Source organism: Octodon degus, unplaced genomic scaffold (genome assembly GCF_000260255.1).
Source record: "Octodon degus isolate 3935 unplaced genomic scaffold, OctDeg1.0 scaffold00075, whole genome shotgun sequence".
Classification (NCBI taxonomy): Eukaryota; Metazoa; Chordata; class Mammalia; order Rodentia; family Octodontidae; genus Octodon; species Octodon degus.
This window is the reverse complement of record NW_004524651.1, coordinates 7,251,064-7,268,184: the sequence shown is the minus strand read 5'-3', so window position 1 is coordinate 7,268,184 and position 17,121 is coordinate 7,251,064. Positions and strand designations below refer to the sequence as shown.

Sequence of the window (17,121 nt, the reverse complement as noted above, 5' to 3'; positions counted from 1 at the left end):
AAGCTAAGTGGAGGATTCATATGCATAATCACTGATGGCTTCGTCTGAGAATGTCAGTGCTCTAAAATTAATAATAGAGGAATTAAGAAAAATATTTTTTATTTTTACCTGAAACTTTATAATTTTTCATTGAGCATATAGATGCCTGAGATGATTAACTTGATGTTTTATGGACTCTAAACTTTCTGTGTCACTTTAAGATTATCAGACTTCAGGTTCTAAGAGCAAAGGCCTATACTCATGAACATGTGAAAAACAGCTCCTAATGTTTCCTTCTGTGACTATCAGATTTATGGCCTAGAGAAGATAAGCTCATAGCCGTATGCATGAGGCGGGTGCCACAGATGGATGATGGGCTGAGAAATCCAGCAGATTTCAGCCCACACAAAGATTACTCTTGCTGAGTGATACCTCTACGTCAGGGCTTCTGTGGACCCCAGAAGGAAGATGCTAACCTAACTCTCTCTGACCACAGACACCATGCACATATTTCTAGTTTGCCTCGAGGAATTTATTTCTTGAAACTAGGAATTGTAGCAATAGACCACACTGATGTAGCAGGTAGCGAGCAGCACACTTCTGAGCCCAAGGACAGTGAAAATACAAGAGCTCACCCGCCCTCTCTGGGCCACAACTCTGCCTCCCATGCACTAGAAAATGAACAACTGCATGAAAAACTAATTAAGGGCTCCAAAGTGACTATCTCTGGCAGAGCCAGCAGAAATACATGCATCATAGACCTACACCACTATGGTTTTTTTCCATAATTTTATTGAGAAACAAATAGCAATGAGACAGTTTCAAACCAAATTGGTAGGAGAGTTTCAATAATTAATATATTGCATACATTCTTCCTAGTGGTTAATTGCTGTAAAAGATGCAGACATGGTATCCTATTTACAAACACTATTAGAACAAATGCCTCTATTCATTAAGAGAATGTAACTATATATCTATCCTAACCACTTTGAATACACAGATACAAATGGACACTCATCTGTATCCCCCTTTTTTGTTAAGTTCCATTATTTGAATATTATAGGTTACACCACTATAGTTTTACCTCAGGTTCTTTAAAGGCTTTTAAGAATCTTCCTTATATTTCCCTCCAGCCCACAACCAGCTGCAGCTGCAGGGTGGTGGGTGTTGTCGCTGTGAGTCTGCACGCTCTTGATTCTTGCAAGCAGCTAACAGTCACTACTGATAACAATTCTCAAAATGTTGTAGTGTTACATCTCCCAGCAATTTAACACTCAAGCTTGTGTTTAATGGAAAAATTCCTGGAAGGTTTTAAAGAACTTATAGGCAGGGCTGGCCAAACAGCTCAGTGAATTAAAGCACCTGCAAGCAGGTGCAGGGGCCAGGGGTTCGAATTGAGACTGGGTGTGGTGGGGCACACCTGTAATCCCAGTTCTTGAGAGGCTGTAAACAGGCAAATCACTACCAGTCCAATCTAGGAACAAGACCCTGAACACCCTGTAGACCCTTCCCTAAAATACAAAAAGTAAATAAACAAAAATAAAGCACTTATAGGCTGCAGCATGGGGTGATGAAAAGGACTTGGTGAGGGACAAACCTTCCAGTTCTGATGTTGGGTGTGTTACTTGTTACCACAGGTTCTCATTTTCTTATCTTTGCAATGGGATTAAAAACAGCATAGGGTTTTTGTAGTGGGAGAACTGTGTGTGTGTGTGTGTGTGTGTGTGTGTGTGTGTGTGTGTGTGTGTGTGTTATGGATTATAAACTGACTGCATGGAGGGCTTGAGGCTACCTGCATCCTCACTGATAAATTTATAGAGAGGAAATACCCCTGTGCAGCTTTCCAAGCAAAGGCCCTGAGATGTTTGCCAGCTGGACAGGCTTGGATCACACCTGCAGGCCTCCAGCAATGCGGTGGAACCACGGAGGGGCTCGGCTGGCTGAGCCCAGCTCCTGTGCCACTCCTGGGTATAGCAAACCCAGGGACACGGGCACAAGAGCCACAAGTGTGCAGGTGCACCAAGTCCACAGGGGTCCACTGCAGTTAAAGTACACCATGGGCAGTTACCAGCACTTACTTCCCCTCTTTCCCTATAATCTACTGGAGCCTAGCACCTCACTTCTGTTTCCCAAAGGCATCTCCCCCTCACAGTGTCTCCCAGCCCCCAAGGGCCTGCAGGTGGTACTCCACTCTGCAGCTATTTTTCAGCAATTGCCAGGCACTAATCGTGGGGTGCCTTCCCTGCCCACCCATGGTGTAGCCCCGCGGAAGAGGCTGTAGGCACAAGCACCAAGCCCAGGGTGGAACCTAGAGCTGCTCAGATTTAACACTTAACTCAGCTTGACTTGCGTTAAGGCTATTCTTACTCCTTCCCTTCATCTATCCTCTAAAGTTATCTGATCCATTTCAAACCTATAAATTCCTCCAAGACCCGAGTCTGTGTCTTATACCATATTTTTGGTGTATTTGCCTGGAAACTACTAGGGTGAGAGGTCCCCTGTAGGTTCCTGGGTGAGAACAGTCCCCTCAGACCTCAGCTCCCTGGAGGTCCCTGCAAATCTCTGTTGACAAAGTCCTGCTCTTTTGAGAGCATTTGGAAATGTGGAGGGAGCCGTGGCAAAGGGATAAGTGAGAGAAGTAGGTGTGTATTTACTATTGTCCTTAAAAGGTACAGAATTGTAACCAGTATGAAGCAAATTAAGTTTTACACCAACTACAGGCTTCCTGGGCCACAAATTAGGGTGGTTGCCAGGGAGACCCGACTCTGTTTAGGCAACGACAGTCATACCTAGGCATCTGCGTTCCTGTCATTGTAATTTTCCTATTCCTGCTCTTTTTGTTTCTCTGCTTTTCGCTTTAAGAAGAGCAAGTTAAAAAGGCTGCAGGGACACTTAAGCCAAGTCGCCTTTGTCAAGGTGAAAGCTGTGTGGAGCAGAAAAGCAGTTCTCCCGGCTGCAAAGAAGATGCGAAGGAGGAGCCGAGTGAGTAGGGAATCTGAGAGCCCACAAAAAGTGCTTAGAAGCCCAGCGCACGCGGCATCTGCAACCGCAGAAGGCCTCCCAGAGCCTTCTCGCAAACGTGCCTCACAGACACCGAAACACCTGCCCCCAGAGCCACTGGAAGGGGTGGCTGTCCTCAAGGCTTCTTGTCCCTTAAAACTGTCCATTTTTCTCTAAGCAGCACTGTAGACAGCAGCTGGTCAGAGAGCCATCAAACAGAAACAAAGGCTGCTTCACTTCATAACTAATTTAAGCGGTCATCACCTGAATCCCTTTTTTGGCAGTACAAGCAAATTAATGACATGATAATATTTGTGATTACTTTAATTAATTACATTGTGTTTTTTTTAAATTACACTGAAGTGGGGGCATCACTCCATTCCTCTATTTTCTTTTTTCCTTTCTTAATGTATTTGTTCATTCACCCAATCATCACAGAATGATCTGAGGCAGGGTGACAAGTTCAGTGCACTGGCAGACAACTCTGCCTTTTGCTAGGTACTATGACCTTGGCCAAGTCATGTCACCCTTTTGCATTTCAGTTTTGCAGTCATAAAATGCAAATCGTAATGCCTATTTTTTAGATGACTGGAAGGACTGAACTCAGCCCCACAGCTGCTTCCTGTGCTTGACGTTGCCCTGTAGCTGTCAGATTATTCTGTGAATGGGAGACATGGCCGTCTTCCTCCTGCTGCTAGCTTCCCTCATCAAGCTCAGGAAGCTCCAAGGCAGTTGACTCCCCTCAACCGAGACAAGCACCCCACTTCTCTGGCTGCTGTCATTAGGATAAAACCCAACCTGCTCCTGTAGGGGTCACCTTGCAAAGATAAACCTACTAGTGGGACCACGGTGTGAGGCCCCACCCCTCCCTGCTGGTTGGCTAGTGTGAACCGACCCGGCCCAGTGCCCCCTCCCACTCCTCTGGCCTTGATGCAGGAGCACGTTGCCCGCCGTGCCACCTCCACCCTGCGGCATCAGCTTCCTCCCACATCTGTACCACACAGATGTGCTGGCCTGCACTCGGACATGTTCGGGACACCGGCTCCATCACAGCTGTCCCGCCTTTCTAAGGGTTTTCATTCCTTTTGTGGCTCTCAGATTTCCCCAAACCTCACGCTTTTCCATCACTACAGACCTTACCATCCAACTTCCCATCCCGCAGTGATCCGCTCCCTGCTCCGGGGAGTCGGTGCACGTGGCCGCATCTCCCAGCCGCCCACCTCATTGGCCTGGAGCGCCCCACTCTGCCTCCTCACCCGTGACCTGTCAGTGACAGGACGCGGCCAAAGCAGGCACACAGGCTGCTCTGCTTTGGGAACTCCCTGGCAATAAGCCCTCCCCATCTGCAATGGCAGTTCTTGTTTTTCATTCAAGGCATGAAACTCATTGCTTACGTATTAGTTTTTCCTTCTTCCAGACATATCTTAAAACTCTATGAAGTTGCTCTCCTATTTGAAACAGATGTTCTACAGATTATCATGAAATAAAAGGTTTTCCCCACAGATTCTTGTGGCAGCTGCTAACCTCTCTGGGCCTCAGTTTCTTTGTTTCACAAACTGAAATGGTAATATGTATTCTCCAGATCTTTCAAAATAGCTGTAAGGGCCTCCTGAGACATTATATGAACAGATGGCCTTTTAAAGCAATAACATAGATAGAGGCTAACAATTATTATGAATTGGGCTACTACTGAATGTGAACATTAACTTCGATAGCTATCCCAAAATGCACTCAGGTCTTCTTTTTTGCAATAATATTTTTACAAAGTTTATATTCTTGCAAGACCCATTTTTTGTATTTTAGTACGTCTGGTACTGAAATCTGTCACATAACCTATGGGGTATCAGATTTAAAGATGACAATTTTTTATCACTAAAATATGAAAAGGGGTTTACATTGGTTTTAGATTTGGTAACATGTAGTGCTTTACTCAGAGGAAAGCTGAGTAACAGTAAAAGTAGGCATGCTTTGTTTATCCCAAAATGGGGCTTTATTCATTAAGTGGAGTCAAGGTTCAAAACTCAGCAAAGTGGCTGAGACTTCAGGACAGAAAATCCCGAGCCCCTTGACTCATGTGGTCAGAAAGTTTTCCTCTGAGAACAGCTTTCAAAGGCCTCTGGCTTATGATAGCTTTAGCATACAGATCTCCCTGAACTTCTGTGACCCTGGTTCCCTTGAGTTTGAGGGAATCTAAGGAGTAAAAAAGGGGGTGGCTCAAAAGTAGCCCAATCCCAAAGGACCTAGAAGACAGTTAAGTATCCTCCTGTGTCCATGAGCCAATTTAGGAGAGTTTAATTCTCGTCAGAAGAGATAAATTCACAGTTTTAGGCATGATTAACTGTATGGCACTTAGGTTTATCTTCTTTTCCTAAAATATTTAATGATTATGTTAGCTTTCAAAACTGCTACTGCCTTTCCATCCAAGAAGTATCTATGGCTGGTCACACTTAAAAAGTAGCTGGGTTTCTGATCTTGCTGCTCACATCTTTGTGGTTTCTAAGGCTTTTGTGTCCATTACTCCTGCTCATGCTGCATCTATTGTCATTCCCATTTTACAGATGAAAAAAAATCAAAGAAGTGAAGTGATTCATCTGAGGTCACATGGTGAATGCAGACAAGTTAGTGTTGAAATCCTTTCATTCTTTTGCTGCCATGCTTACTCAGAAACCTGCTGTTTCTAGCACTGTCCCAGGCCATAGAGACCTAGGCCACAGGATGTTTACCTAGACAATAGGAAGTTGCCTCTTTTTATCTTTCCCACTTCTGTGATTATGAGCTGGACAGATGCCTTAGTCAGTTTCCTCCCTGCTGGGCCAAAATACCCAACACCTGCGCCTTAAAGGCGAGGCCTCCATTGGCTCCCGGTTTCAGAAGTTCCAGTCCGTGGTCCGCTCAAACACAGAAATGGCACAGTAGAAGGGCCTGGCAGAAGGGAGCTGTTCACATCACAGCAGGCACAAAGTAGAGAAAGACAGGAGGAGCCAGGGATGGAGAGAGACCCTTCCAGGTCACAGCCCAGCGACTGACCCTTCTGGCCAGACCACACCTGCCATAACACACTCAACTTTGTGCAACTGAGCAAGGCACAAAGCCACCGGTGAGTATGGTGTCCCGTGACCCAGCTACCCTCCAAGTGCAGAGGCTCTGGGTGCCATGCTCAATCTGTAGCCCAACAGAACAAAGCCATATGCAGCCTAGAGCTCTCTGAGCTAGCTAGCTGGCTAGACATTGCCTAGTGGCACCTCCAGTGAGGAAAGGGGATGAAAATGCAGCGTCCTGTTCTAATGACCTGTTGAGTGGCACTTAACAGCTGTGTGTGCTGTATTTTTCAAAATATCCCAGAAAGAACCTAACAAAATCAAACTTCCAAAACTGCTTCAGAAAGTAGCAAGGATAACGAAATAATTGAGTTCAAAGGAATAAGGGGTATTGTAGGGAAATTCATGGCAATGCATTGTGATATTACTGTAATAATACATTTTGAATTTACCCATTCACCACGCATCTTGGCCACACCCTATACCTTAGATTTCATGGAGACCCATTTAGGCTGATGCTGTTGTAGGGAGCACTGGGAGACTTGGGCTGGCCTTTGAAGGAGAGTTTGAGATGAGCTTACAAGACCTACCCGCTCACCCCTGTCCCTGTGTGTCACACTTCTTCACTGTCACTTGAGCTCAGTGCTGCATGGCTGGGCTGCATTTCACTCCCCAGGTCTTGAGGACACCACCCTTTTTTTTATTCTTGAGGCTTTGCACTGGCTGAGCCTCCTGCCAGGAAACTCTGCCCCCACCTCTCCCCAACCCAGCTCCTTTGTTGTCAGAGCTCCTGCTGGATGCTGCCTCTGCCACACCCAAGTGCCCACGCTGAAGCAGCCCGACCCCTTGCCACCTACTGCTTTGTCTCATCTTCTCCTCTTCCTAGCACATAGGGTTTCTGAAATTACCCCACTGCTTTCCTCCTGTTCCCGTCTGCTGTCTCTTCCAGCTCCCTTCTAGGACATAAACACAGTGGAATGGGGTCAGTATTTGTACCTCTCACATTGTTTATGTGTTATGCTAGCACATAAACAATCAAAAGCACCCAAAGGACTAAGGGAAGAAAGAAGGAAGGCAGGAGGAGATGGAGGCATGCCCCCTCCAGCAGGGGTCTGTTTCGGCCCATTCTGTGGCTGTGGAGACTGTGGCCCTAGAATGGCCCGTATGTCCCCACTCTCAGCACCATGCTGGTTAAGAGCCTCCTTGTCCAGGAACAGAGGATTATGGCACTTTATCCCAATCATCCTTTCACTGGTGTGGGTCCTTGGGACTTGGGAACAATGCCGTCTTCATTATTTTTCTCTCGTTGCTGAGACAAAATAGCTGATGCCCAAAATTAAGGAAGGAAACGCTCTTTTAGCTCAGTCTGTGGAGGTGTCAGTCTATGATCACAGTTGCCCCAAGGCAAGGAGGTCTGGCAGAGGGGCAATGGCTCATGGTGGAGACAGACAGCAAAAACAGCAAGAGCAAAAAGGGGAGACTGAGCCTCTCCCCTGCCTTAGGTATGACACTCACGCCATCTCTGTGCCCTCCTCTTGCACAGGCTCAGGATGTTAACAAAATGAGAGCCTGGCCCCTGCCGAGTTGCTTAGTTGAGCTTCTTGAGTTGACAAAATGAACAGCATCCTAGAGCAGCCAGTAGGACCAAGAGTCACCTAGCTACACTTAGACTTCTCAAAGTGACACAGCACATCAACCATAACAGGGGCCACATGGTTTAAGCCATAGGTGGGCTGTATCTGAAATAATAAGTGTTCACTATTCCTCATCTTATCAAAAATAAAGCTCTCTAATGGACTATCAGTAGCTAAATACTAGCATGAGAAAGCAGGCAACCATTGTTCCTAATGCGTAACTGTTGTGGAACTTCACTCGTATTGGGCTGCTTTTCTTATTTTCCCTTTAATGTTTATTGGATCTAACTGCCTTCTAAAATGCCTGCCCAAGGGGCCAGAGAGATAGCTCCATGGAATAAGCGCTTCCCTGGCAAGCACAAGGGCCTGAGTTCAATCGCTGGTACCACCCAAAAAAATTAATTGATTAATTAAAAAGCCTGCCTCAGCTGACACTAACAAGTCCCTGTCTCTCTGCCCCTGCTTCCTTGCCTTACAAAGACTTGCAGTAGCCTAGGCTGCCCTCATGAGTAATGATGACGCTTGTCTCGAAGAGCTGCAGGCGTAACCCCTCCTCCACGTTGCTCCAAGTCTTTTCTCTCTAAATTGCAAGGACAGGGCCACTTTTGTTGGACTCGGTCACAGTCACAGCAACTGCCACCATAGTTACCTTTTCCTTCCCATCAAAAGGGAGGAGCAGCTCATTCTTTCCAGCCCCTTGCAAAAGCGTGCACTTTCTTCTAAGACTACATACCTCGGTAATTTTTCTCTTTTGCTTTGAAGTTAAAAATAACAAAGAGCACAATTATAGCAATTTTCCTGGCCCTTACAGTTTGAGTGTTGCTTCTCCCAAGTCGTGATTTCCTGTGTTTTTACATTTTTCCTAGAACTGATCTCTGTATTATCTTCCCGGTACTTGCTGTCCACTACCCCCAGGTGGATGAACAATGTGATAATATCCATGCCCCTTCCCAATAGCAGTCACTTTGGTACAACTCAGGAGCCACTATCCCTTGAAAAGGCTGGTGAATTGAAAGGTATACAGATTAAATACTTCTCAGTTGGTTCCCTTAGCAACAGTTACAGGCTGTTTCTAGTAAAAGCCCAAGTTTCCATCCTAAGCTAAACAGAAATTTTTCCATGTTTTTTTCTTAGCTAGTATTAGCTAATCAGTTAGTCACGAGGCTCTGACATCTTCCAGAGAGCAGAGCACCACTCAGGAACTGTACATCAGCGTGGAGGAGTGGCGAAGGTCACCTCATCATCTGTGACCTTCCACGTACCAAGCTGAATGTCTAAATGTGATTAGCTAGAAAGCCAGGAGTGCAGCTCTCACATGATCGGGCCGGTGGTGAGTCACCTGCCAGTTATAGGAAAACAAGACTGTTCTTGGTATTTGTTATCTCTTCAGAAATCCTCGTTGCTGTGGCGATTTTGATGCCTTTTAGCTATAAAGTAAAAACCCAACATTTTATACTAGCATAATGAATAAACACCAACTGTATTGAATGCAAAGGGTGACAGTGTGGCCAAGACTAATTTTTCAGTCCTGAAGGTCCTAAACCTCCCAGCATAGAGACAGCCATCATCAGACCGTGGTCATCACTCTGCCTGCCAAAGCTGGACCTTGGGGCAGGTTCCAAAACCTTGTTTTCCTCATTTGTTAAGTAAGAATAGTAGTGATAGCACCTTCTGCTGCATGGATCAAGTGAGCTGATGTTTAGACAGCATTTCAAACAGCGCTGCAAGCTGGGCGTGGAGGTGTACAACACCTATAACCCCAGCACTCAGGAGGCTCAAGAGAGGAAGATCCCCAGTTCAAGGTCACCTTGGACAACATAGCAAGACCTTGTCTCAAAAAAAAATCCCTAGCCTGCACCTAGGAATAGCAATGTAAGGATGTGTTCAATTAAGTAAACATACTGCATAGCGAAGCCTGGACGTTAGATGCCTTTCAGGATAAAAACCTACCAAATGCCATTTTCAAGTCCATAAACTGTAGTATCTTTTAGTCTGATGCTTCTAAATATAAGCTCTCAAAATTGTACAGAAATATGTACAACCGAGAGTGCAAACTCCAGTACTGCTTTAAGGGAACATCTAGCATCACACCAGGGACTACGTAATGCCCAGACATCTATGTCTAAGGTGTGTGTGCCTCATGACAAGCCATCTTCGTAACATCTTATAGTACAAATTCACATATTATTAACTATAGAATTTATTAGAATATGATTTCAAGAGTTAAGCTAGAAGACTTGGACCCCAGCGCCTCTGCTGCTGAGCTGTGTGTCCTCTGCGAAGCCCCCGGAGCCCCCAGTGTACGAGGTTAGCGCACTGATAAAGTGAGTTCTTCCAAGCAAATTGCTCAGCAGAGCTGCATAATAAAAATGAACTGTTGGATGAGATCATGGTTACTCAGTCAGTGGGCCACATCCAAGTATTAATTAGTGCTTTATCTTCTCCTTACCAACCTGGCCAATCCCAGGGAGCCCTGGACACTGCATCCTGCCACCGCCACTGATGGCTCCCATCCCTTGTGTCTTCAAACTGCTGCCATGTTGATCTGGAATTTTCCCACAATGCATTGGCTTTGTCTTCGCTGTTACATACATGCTGAGGACAAGGACCAACTTGCTTTTCTTTTTCGTTCCTTGTCATTAGCCTTGTGTAGTGTTCTGAGCAGATATGATAGCCATCGTGCATTTTTTTTCACCAAAAGGAGGAATGGAATTCAATAGGAACTAAGTTGAGTCCATGGGTAAGTGGAAAATTTAAGAGAACTTCATAGAGAAGCTTTGTAAAACTGAGTGTAATGCCCTGATCAACTTGAAAGAAAAGAGTATAGCCAAAAACCAAGAGCAGGGCACTAACAGCATTCTCTCCTGTGGTCCTCATAATTAGAGACTTAGGGTAGCACCCAGCAAAACAAGAGGAAGGAATCGTTTGGATGAGTACTAGCTATGCCAGGTAAGTAGAGCAGCCCAAATCCAAAATGCTCACGGGAGATGTTCTCAAGAAGAGTGTGTGTGTGTGTGTGTGTGTGTGTGTGTGTGTGCGTGCACACGCACGCGCACATAAAGAGGCCAGTAAATATGAAAACCAAGACAATGCAACCAGATTTCATAAGGGCAACGTTGGAAAAATTCAGATGAAGCAGATCTCTGAAGGCTGAATCTAAATCAAGAGGGACTTAGAAAGATTCAGAGATTGGAACGTAGATGTAGCTGGTCTCCACCATTCGGTAAGAGGAGTAGGCTGTGAGAGGAGACAATGGAAGGCTCAGAGCAGGCATCGGGAAAGCATACAACATTCTTGAATCTGAAACAACAGTTAGAAACAAGCATCTGAAGGGCTGGGGTGCAGCCACTTACTATCCTGGGACATTTTTATTTCTGACTCAGCTATTGTCACGAGGAGAAAACAGAACTCTCCAGGATAAGAGACAGTGGTTTTCATTTTTCCTCACACCTCAGGTGTTTCATAAAGATTGAGACACAGGTTTGCATATGTAAAAAATATTTTCAAAACAATCATAGTAAAATGCTAGCATTACAATGTCAATATCTTAAGTTTTTTTTATAATTATCACTGTTACCTATATCCAGGTTCACACATACACGAAAAAAGGGAAAGAAAAGGGTAGGATTGTATAAAAAGGGTATGATTGTATAAAAATGAATCTTGTGCTTTATATCTGACTAGGTTCCTCAAGATGAGTGGACGGGGTACACCCCTCGAAGGAAAGACGACGAAATTCCTTGCCGAAGGATGCGTAGTGGCAGCTACATCAAGGCCATGGGGGACGAAGACAGTGGGGACTCGGACACAAGTCCTAAGCCTTCTCCCAAAGTGGCTGCCCGGAGAGAGAGCTATCTCAAAGCCACCCAGCCGTCCCTCACAGAGCTCACCACACTCAAGTAAGTGGGCCTGACGCGGTACTTCCTGTCATCTGTCCCACGGGCCTTTGCCTGGGGTCAGGCTGTGTGGCTCCAGGGGTTGGTAAGACAGGAGACCATCCTACCGGGTAGGAGGTCCAGGAGTGGGCAAAGCCCCAACTGTGTGCTGATTCTGGTGTCGGATCTGATTTGTGTGCCCCAGTGTCTTCCAAAACAGAGGTGTCCAAGTTATGCACTGCAGGGACCATAAGCTGAATCCCTAGTTACCAAGAAGAAGGGTTGAAGCAATCCAAAATGGGTTTTTCAAAGAAACAAGATTTCTAGTCAAGAAGAAAGTTCACCTATCCCAATTCTTTCCCTGGGTTCAGAAACTAAATGTACAGGGGAACTATTGCATGACAGAGACAGTTATCATGGAAAAGCATATAGAATATTCTCATACTTGAAAATTGGGTGTTTTATGAGGATATTTGATAAATGTGCTTAAATTTGTAATACATATTACAATTTTCAAGACTGTAAAAGTGGGTTTTGCTCTGAAAAATATAAAACATTATTGACAATAAGTCAACCTCGCCTCTGCTTGTACTGTCTGTAAACAGAACAACACTTGCAAGAAACTATTGAGATTAATTAATGACTTCAAGCAAGATGACTTCAACTTTAGTGCTGCTCTAAGAGTAAATCACAGCCTTGTAATGTAGATCAGAGAGCGAATCCCATTTGGACCTTAAATATATATTACAGATAACTAGTATTTTGAAAGTGCTCTTTGTTCCATATTTTGATGAAATGTGAGTCATTAGTCATGTGCCTATATTGTTTTATAAAGTAAAATATTAAAAAACAAAATGAACTAAAAAGACCAAAGCAATCAAGTGAAGAAAAACAAACCAGATTGCTAATCAAGAACAGGGGAAAAACAGCAGGCTATAATATGATGGGAATTTACTTAAATAGCAAAGTACATTATATTTAAAGAAACCGGACATGATTTTTTCTCCAGGGGACCATATGGAACCACTCTGGGTCATTTTAATCACAAGTTAATTCCAGCTGGCGTGGGGGTGCAAGCTTTAGCTCACGAGGCTGGATGGAGAGGGCTGCTGGCTAGTTCAAGGCCCGCCTGGGCTATGTATGTATCAAGGCTCTGTTTCAAAATAAAATAAAATCAGAAAAGCTGTTCAGTGATTAGCACTTGCCTGCCAACATGAGGCCTTGTGCTCAAGCCCCAGGGCCACAAATAGTACCAGCAATAATCGTAATAATAATAACACCATTAACACAGTAGTAAAATAACCTCAGAAGGAAGCTTTCCTTTCTTTCCTTCTGATTCCTGTTGTCCATGCTCTCCACCTTTAGGACTACCATAATAGATGATCAAAGCTGGATGGCTTGGAACAATAGAAATGTCTTGTTTCACAGTTCAAGAGGCTAGAAGCCTGAGACAGAAGTGGAGACCGGGTCGTGCTGCCTCTGGTCCCTGTAGAGCATGGGCTTCCTGGTCTCGTATAGATTCTGGTGTGGCCGGCAGAGCTCGGAGCTCCCGGCTGGCAGCTGCAGCCCTACCATCCATCCTGTCTGTGTCCTTACGTGGCTTCTCTCATGACACCAGTCATTGCACTGGGACCTTCCTACTGGCATCATGTAACCTGGGTAATCTGTGCAGACTTTGTCTCCGAATTCTGTGAGCCATAAGAGCGTCTTCACAGACACTGGAGTTAAGGTTTCACTGTAGAGACTTGAGGGAATCATTTGTGGGGCCTGTACCATGGCCGCACAAGGTGAAGCTTGATTGTGGAACCAGAAACATCAGCAAGTCTTCTTTGCACTCCTAGTGGGCTTAGAAACTAAATACACACAGCCTGAAAAGAATTGGATTTAAAAAGGCAGCTGGCCAATGCGGCACGAAATGGCAGTAGCCAAGAATCATTCTGGTGGATATCTTCTGTGGACCATAGCTTCTGGCCAGCAGTGATGGCCACGGTGCCAACTGACGTCAATTAGACCAGGGATCGCAGACCTTTTAGAGTTTTCAATGACAACAAACCACCCGCGTGCCACAGGTTCGCCACCACTGTTTCTAGGCAACCCAAAGGAAAGGAACAGTGGGTGGGAGGGCCAAGGAGAGGCCCAAGCCCTGTGTCCTCACGGGACCAACAGAAGGGCCTCAGCCTTCGGGGCCCCTCCTGCCACCCAGGGGTCCTGGTCTCCCTGATGCACTGGTCACACGAGCCGCATGCATCCTGGGTCTGAGTGATGACAGCTGCAACTCACAGCAGTCCACAGAGAGAAGGAGAGTGGGGCTGTGAAGGAGGGAAGGAGCAAGGAAGGCTGAGGAAGGGCAGGGCTACAGTGCACGCTCGCCCTGTGCCCCGCGTGGGCTCTCTCCTCACTGCTCCCGGGGTGTGGCGAACCCACTCAGGTGCTTCTGCTCGCCTTCCTTCTCAGCTGCCTGCTGCACAGCATCCCTCTGCTGTCATGGTCCACGCTCTGCAACCACCACGCCTTCTTGCAGCACCTGGAAGCTCTAAGAGCAAGGAGGCTACACACAAGCTTAGCGCCTGGGCTGGTGGCGCTCGGAGGCAGCTGCCTCAGCCAGAAACTGTGCAGCTATGAGCTCACAGCCCCTAATTTGTTTCTCCAGACCCATGGAGGTTCACAAAGGAAACCAGTTTTCTAAGGAACCTCACAAAAATTGGAACATATTGTTCTTTACCAGGAATGACGTTTCATCTAACTGCCTGTGTGGCTCCCTGCTCGGTAGCAGGCAAGAGTACCTCTGACCACCACGCCACCAAGTCTTCCTTCTCTATGACTGTCTCCATCACTTTCTGTGATTCCACTGAGTTCTGTTCATCTCTCCCTCACCTATTTTATGAGTTTCATTTATTGATGTACTACATAAGATGTGGTTGAAAACTACAGGGAATGTTTAATTTGCTTGCATATTATTATGGTCCAAGACACATCGCCTTGAGTCCCCTTCAAAGTGCTCCCCCTGCTTCAAAGACAACTATCCCCTGGTTCCTGCCACTTTCTGCAGCAACTCTGGAGTCCTCTTCCCTGAGGGCCTATAGTTGTGCTGTCCTGGCTGCCTCAATATCCTGAATCCATTCAAAACATTTGCTTTTCATGGTCACTGTGACGGGGTGGGGGGTGAGGGGAAGGCACATGGTGCCAGATCCGGTGAAAGGTGATGGGGACACACTGCCATCTTTTTACGGGTTGCCCTTCTGTTGGATGCAGCAGTTATACTCACCCTGTTTTTGATCACACTTTGTAAAGACATAAAGAAGACTTCGAGAACTGCTTCAGGAAGTGGCAAGAGCGATGGAATGAGTGTGTTGAAAGTAAGGGGAAGAGGGGCTGGGGAGATGGCTCAGTAGGATAAGCGCTTGACTGGCAAATGCAGGGATCTGGGTTCAATCCCCGGTTCTGCAAAATAAATAAATAAATAAAGTAAGTAAGTAAGGGGAAGTATTCTGAGGGAGGATTGATGGCAGTGTATTTACTGTAATAAACTTTTTAGTTACACATTAATAATATGTGCTGATCATATCTCACATCTTAGCCTCCCATCACCCAGTCACATATGACTATTAATGATTTCTGGTTTAATTGGATTTAATGAAATACGCAAGGAGAAAAGGTAGCAAAATTTCAGACGTGACATGACTCATAATCAATTCTGTCTTTTATTCCTTGATGGTGTTTTGACTAGAGATGATTATTTTTCTAGAAGTTTGAAGCATTTAGTCCCCAATGAGAAAAAAGATACCCATACCCTGGAATTCTGGTTCCCAAAAAAAGAAAACTATATTTATGTTCCTACTTCTTTGACATTTAAGTCAATTTTTTTCCTCCTTCCTCCTCAGCAATCCACAGCTTTAGGGATGACTCATCGCCATGAACCAAGATAACTAAAATTAGTCCAGTGAGCTTGGGACAACATTTTGTTTGAGGTTTTCGACTCCCTTCTCCTCAGAAATGTTGGGGAGAAGCACCGCTACACTTTGCGTTGCTTTTCTTTCTTCTTCCTCATTTTCTGATTTCAAAAGGTAGCCTGAAGATTTGTTTTCCAGGGCTGGTTTCCATCTGTTATTAATTTAGGTGGTTGAGCTGTTGTTACTGTTAGCCTTCAAAGTTACAAAGCCAAAGGTCAGTCAGACTTTATGGAGTTAGGAAAGTGGGGTCCATCTTTGTAGCCAATTCTGAAAATGATTGTTTCTGTCATTCCACCTCTTATCCCACGGCTGGTAGCAATGCCCTTCACCCCACCTCACTAGCCCTTCCCCTTCCTTCGTCACTAATTAACAGTGGGTTTGAAGTGGCTCTTCACCCCAGAGTTTAATATTTCCAAAATGAGTACCTAAATGTGGAATAGTAAATTTTCAGGAAAGTAGGGGAGATATTTTGCAGATAGTTTCCTCAAAAGAAGTCACCATAGCTTGGGTCAGATGAAAAGCTTAAGTGTTTTAGTTAGAGTTCTATTATATGGTATTTATTCTGGTACTGAGACTACTGTCTGATAACATGAATTAAAAGCCAAACCAAACTAATCTTGGACCTGCCTTCAGTGTATTATAGAAGGAACTCCTTAAAACTAATAGTAAGAGAGCTGGCTTTTTCTTTTTTTAATGATAAGTAAATAATTTGCTTTTATTGCTTTCTCTTTAAAATTTAAAAATAACTTAAAAGTTGTAGCCATTGCTTTTTTTTTCCATAATTCTATTGAGAAACAAATAGCAATGAGACAGTTTCAAACCAAATTGGTAGGACAGTTTCAGTGATTAACACATTGCATACATTCTTCCTAGTGGTTAATTGCTGTAGAAGATGTGGACATGATATCCTATTTACAAACACCGTTAGAATAAATGCCTCTATTCATTAAGAGAATGTAACTATATATCTATCCTAGCTACTTTGAATACACAGATACAAAATGGACATTCATCTGTATCCCCTTTTATTGTTAAATTCCATCATTTAAATATTATAGGTATGTAAACTCAGCAAAATATCTATGGAGTACTGAACTCCATAATAGTATTGGGTCTTCCGCTTCACTGGCAATGTCAGAAATTGTTGACCTGAGTCCCAGACAGCTCAACATAACAGCATGGCTTTACTTCTTATACTTCGTTTTTATACTTTTCTGCTGGTTGGTTAAGACCAAGGTAAAGCAAGACCTATGCAACAAGAGTTATAGCTTTTGGGTCCAATAAGGTCACTGAAATCCCCTCAGGATTTATCCTGAGATCCTATACCTCAGATTGTAGAACCTTTGCTAGGGTCAGCCATGTGAATGACTCACGGCCATTGTTTGGCCAATGTGCTCTCTGTGAAAGCCTGAGAGAATGTCTTCTCTCCACGTAACTCTCCTTAGGCACACTCTACATCATCGATCACTTTCCTCTTTGGCCCCATAATCTCCTTGATCAGAAAATCTGGGACACTACCAAGTTACATGATGTTACAGTACAAGTTTTCATATGTCCTGAGTCTTAATTGACCTTGGAAGGCAGGGCCAAAATGTTGGCTTTCCTTGCGGCCCTCCTTTTTCTCTAATTTTGGTCTGCAAACTTA

General features: G+C 44.8%; 1 protein-coding gene across 1 annotated transcript in view; it reads left to right on the top strand.

Annotated features, from left to right (window-relative positions):
• The window catches only part of Dlgap1 (DLG associated protein 1), a 300,841-nt gene that overhangs the window by 50,816 nt on the left and 232,904 nt on the right, over positions 1–17,121 (top strand). The window contains exon 2 of the mRNA XM_012515706.2: positions 11,336–11,550. Coding sequence (XP_012371160.1) covers positions 11,336–11,550 — 215 coding nt within the window. The remainder of the gene's footprint in view (positions 1–11,335; positions 11,551–17,121) is intronic.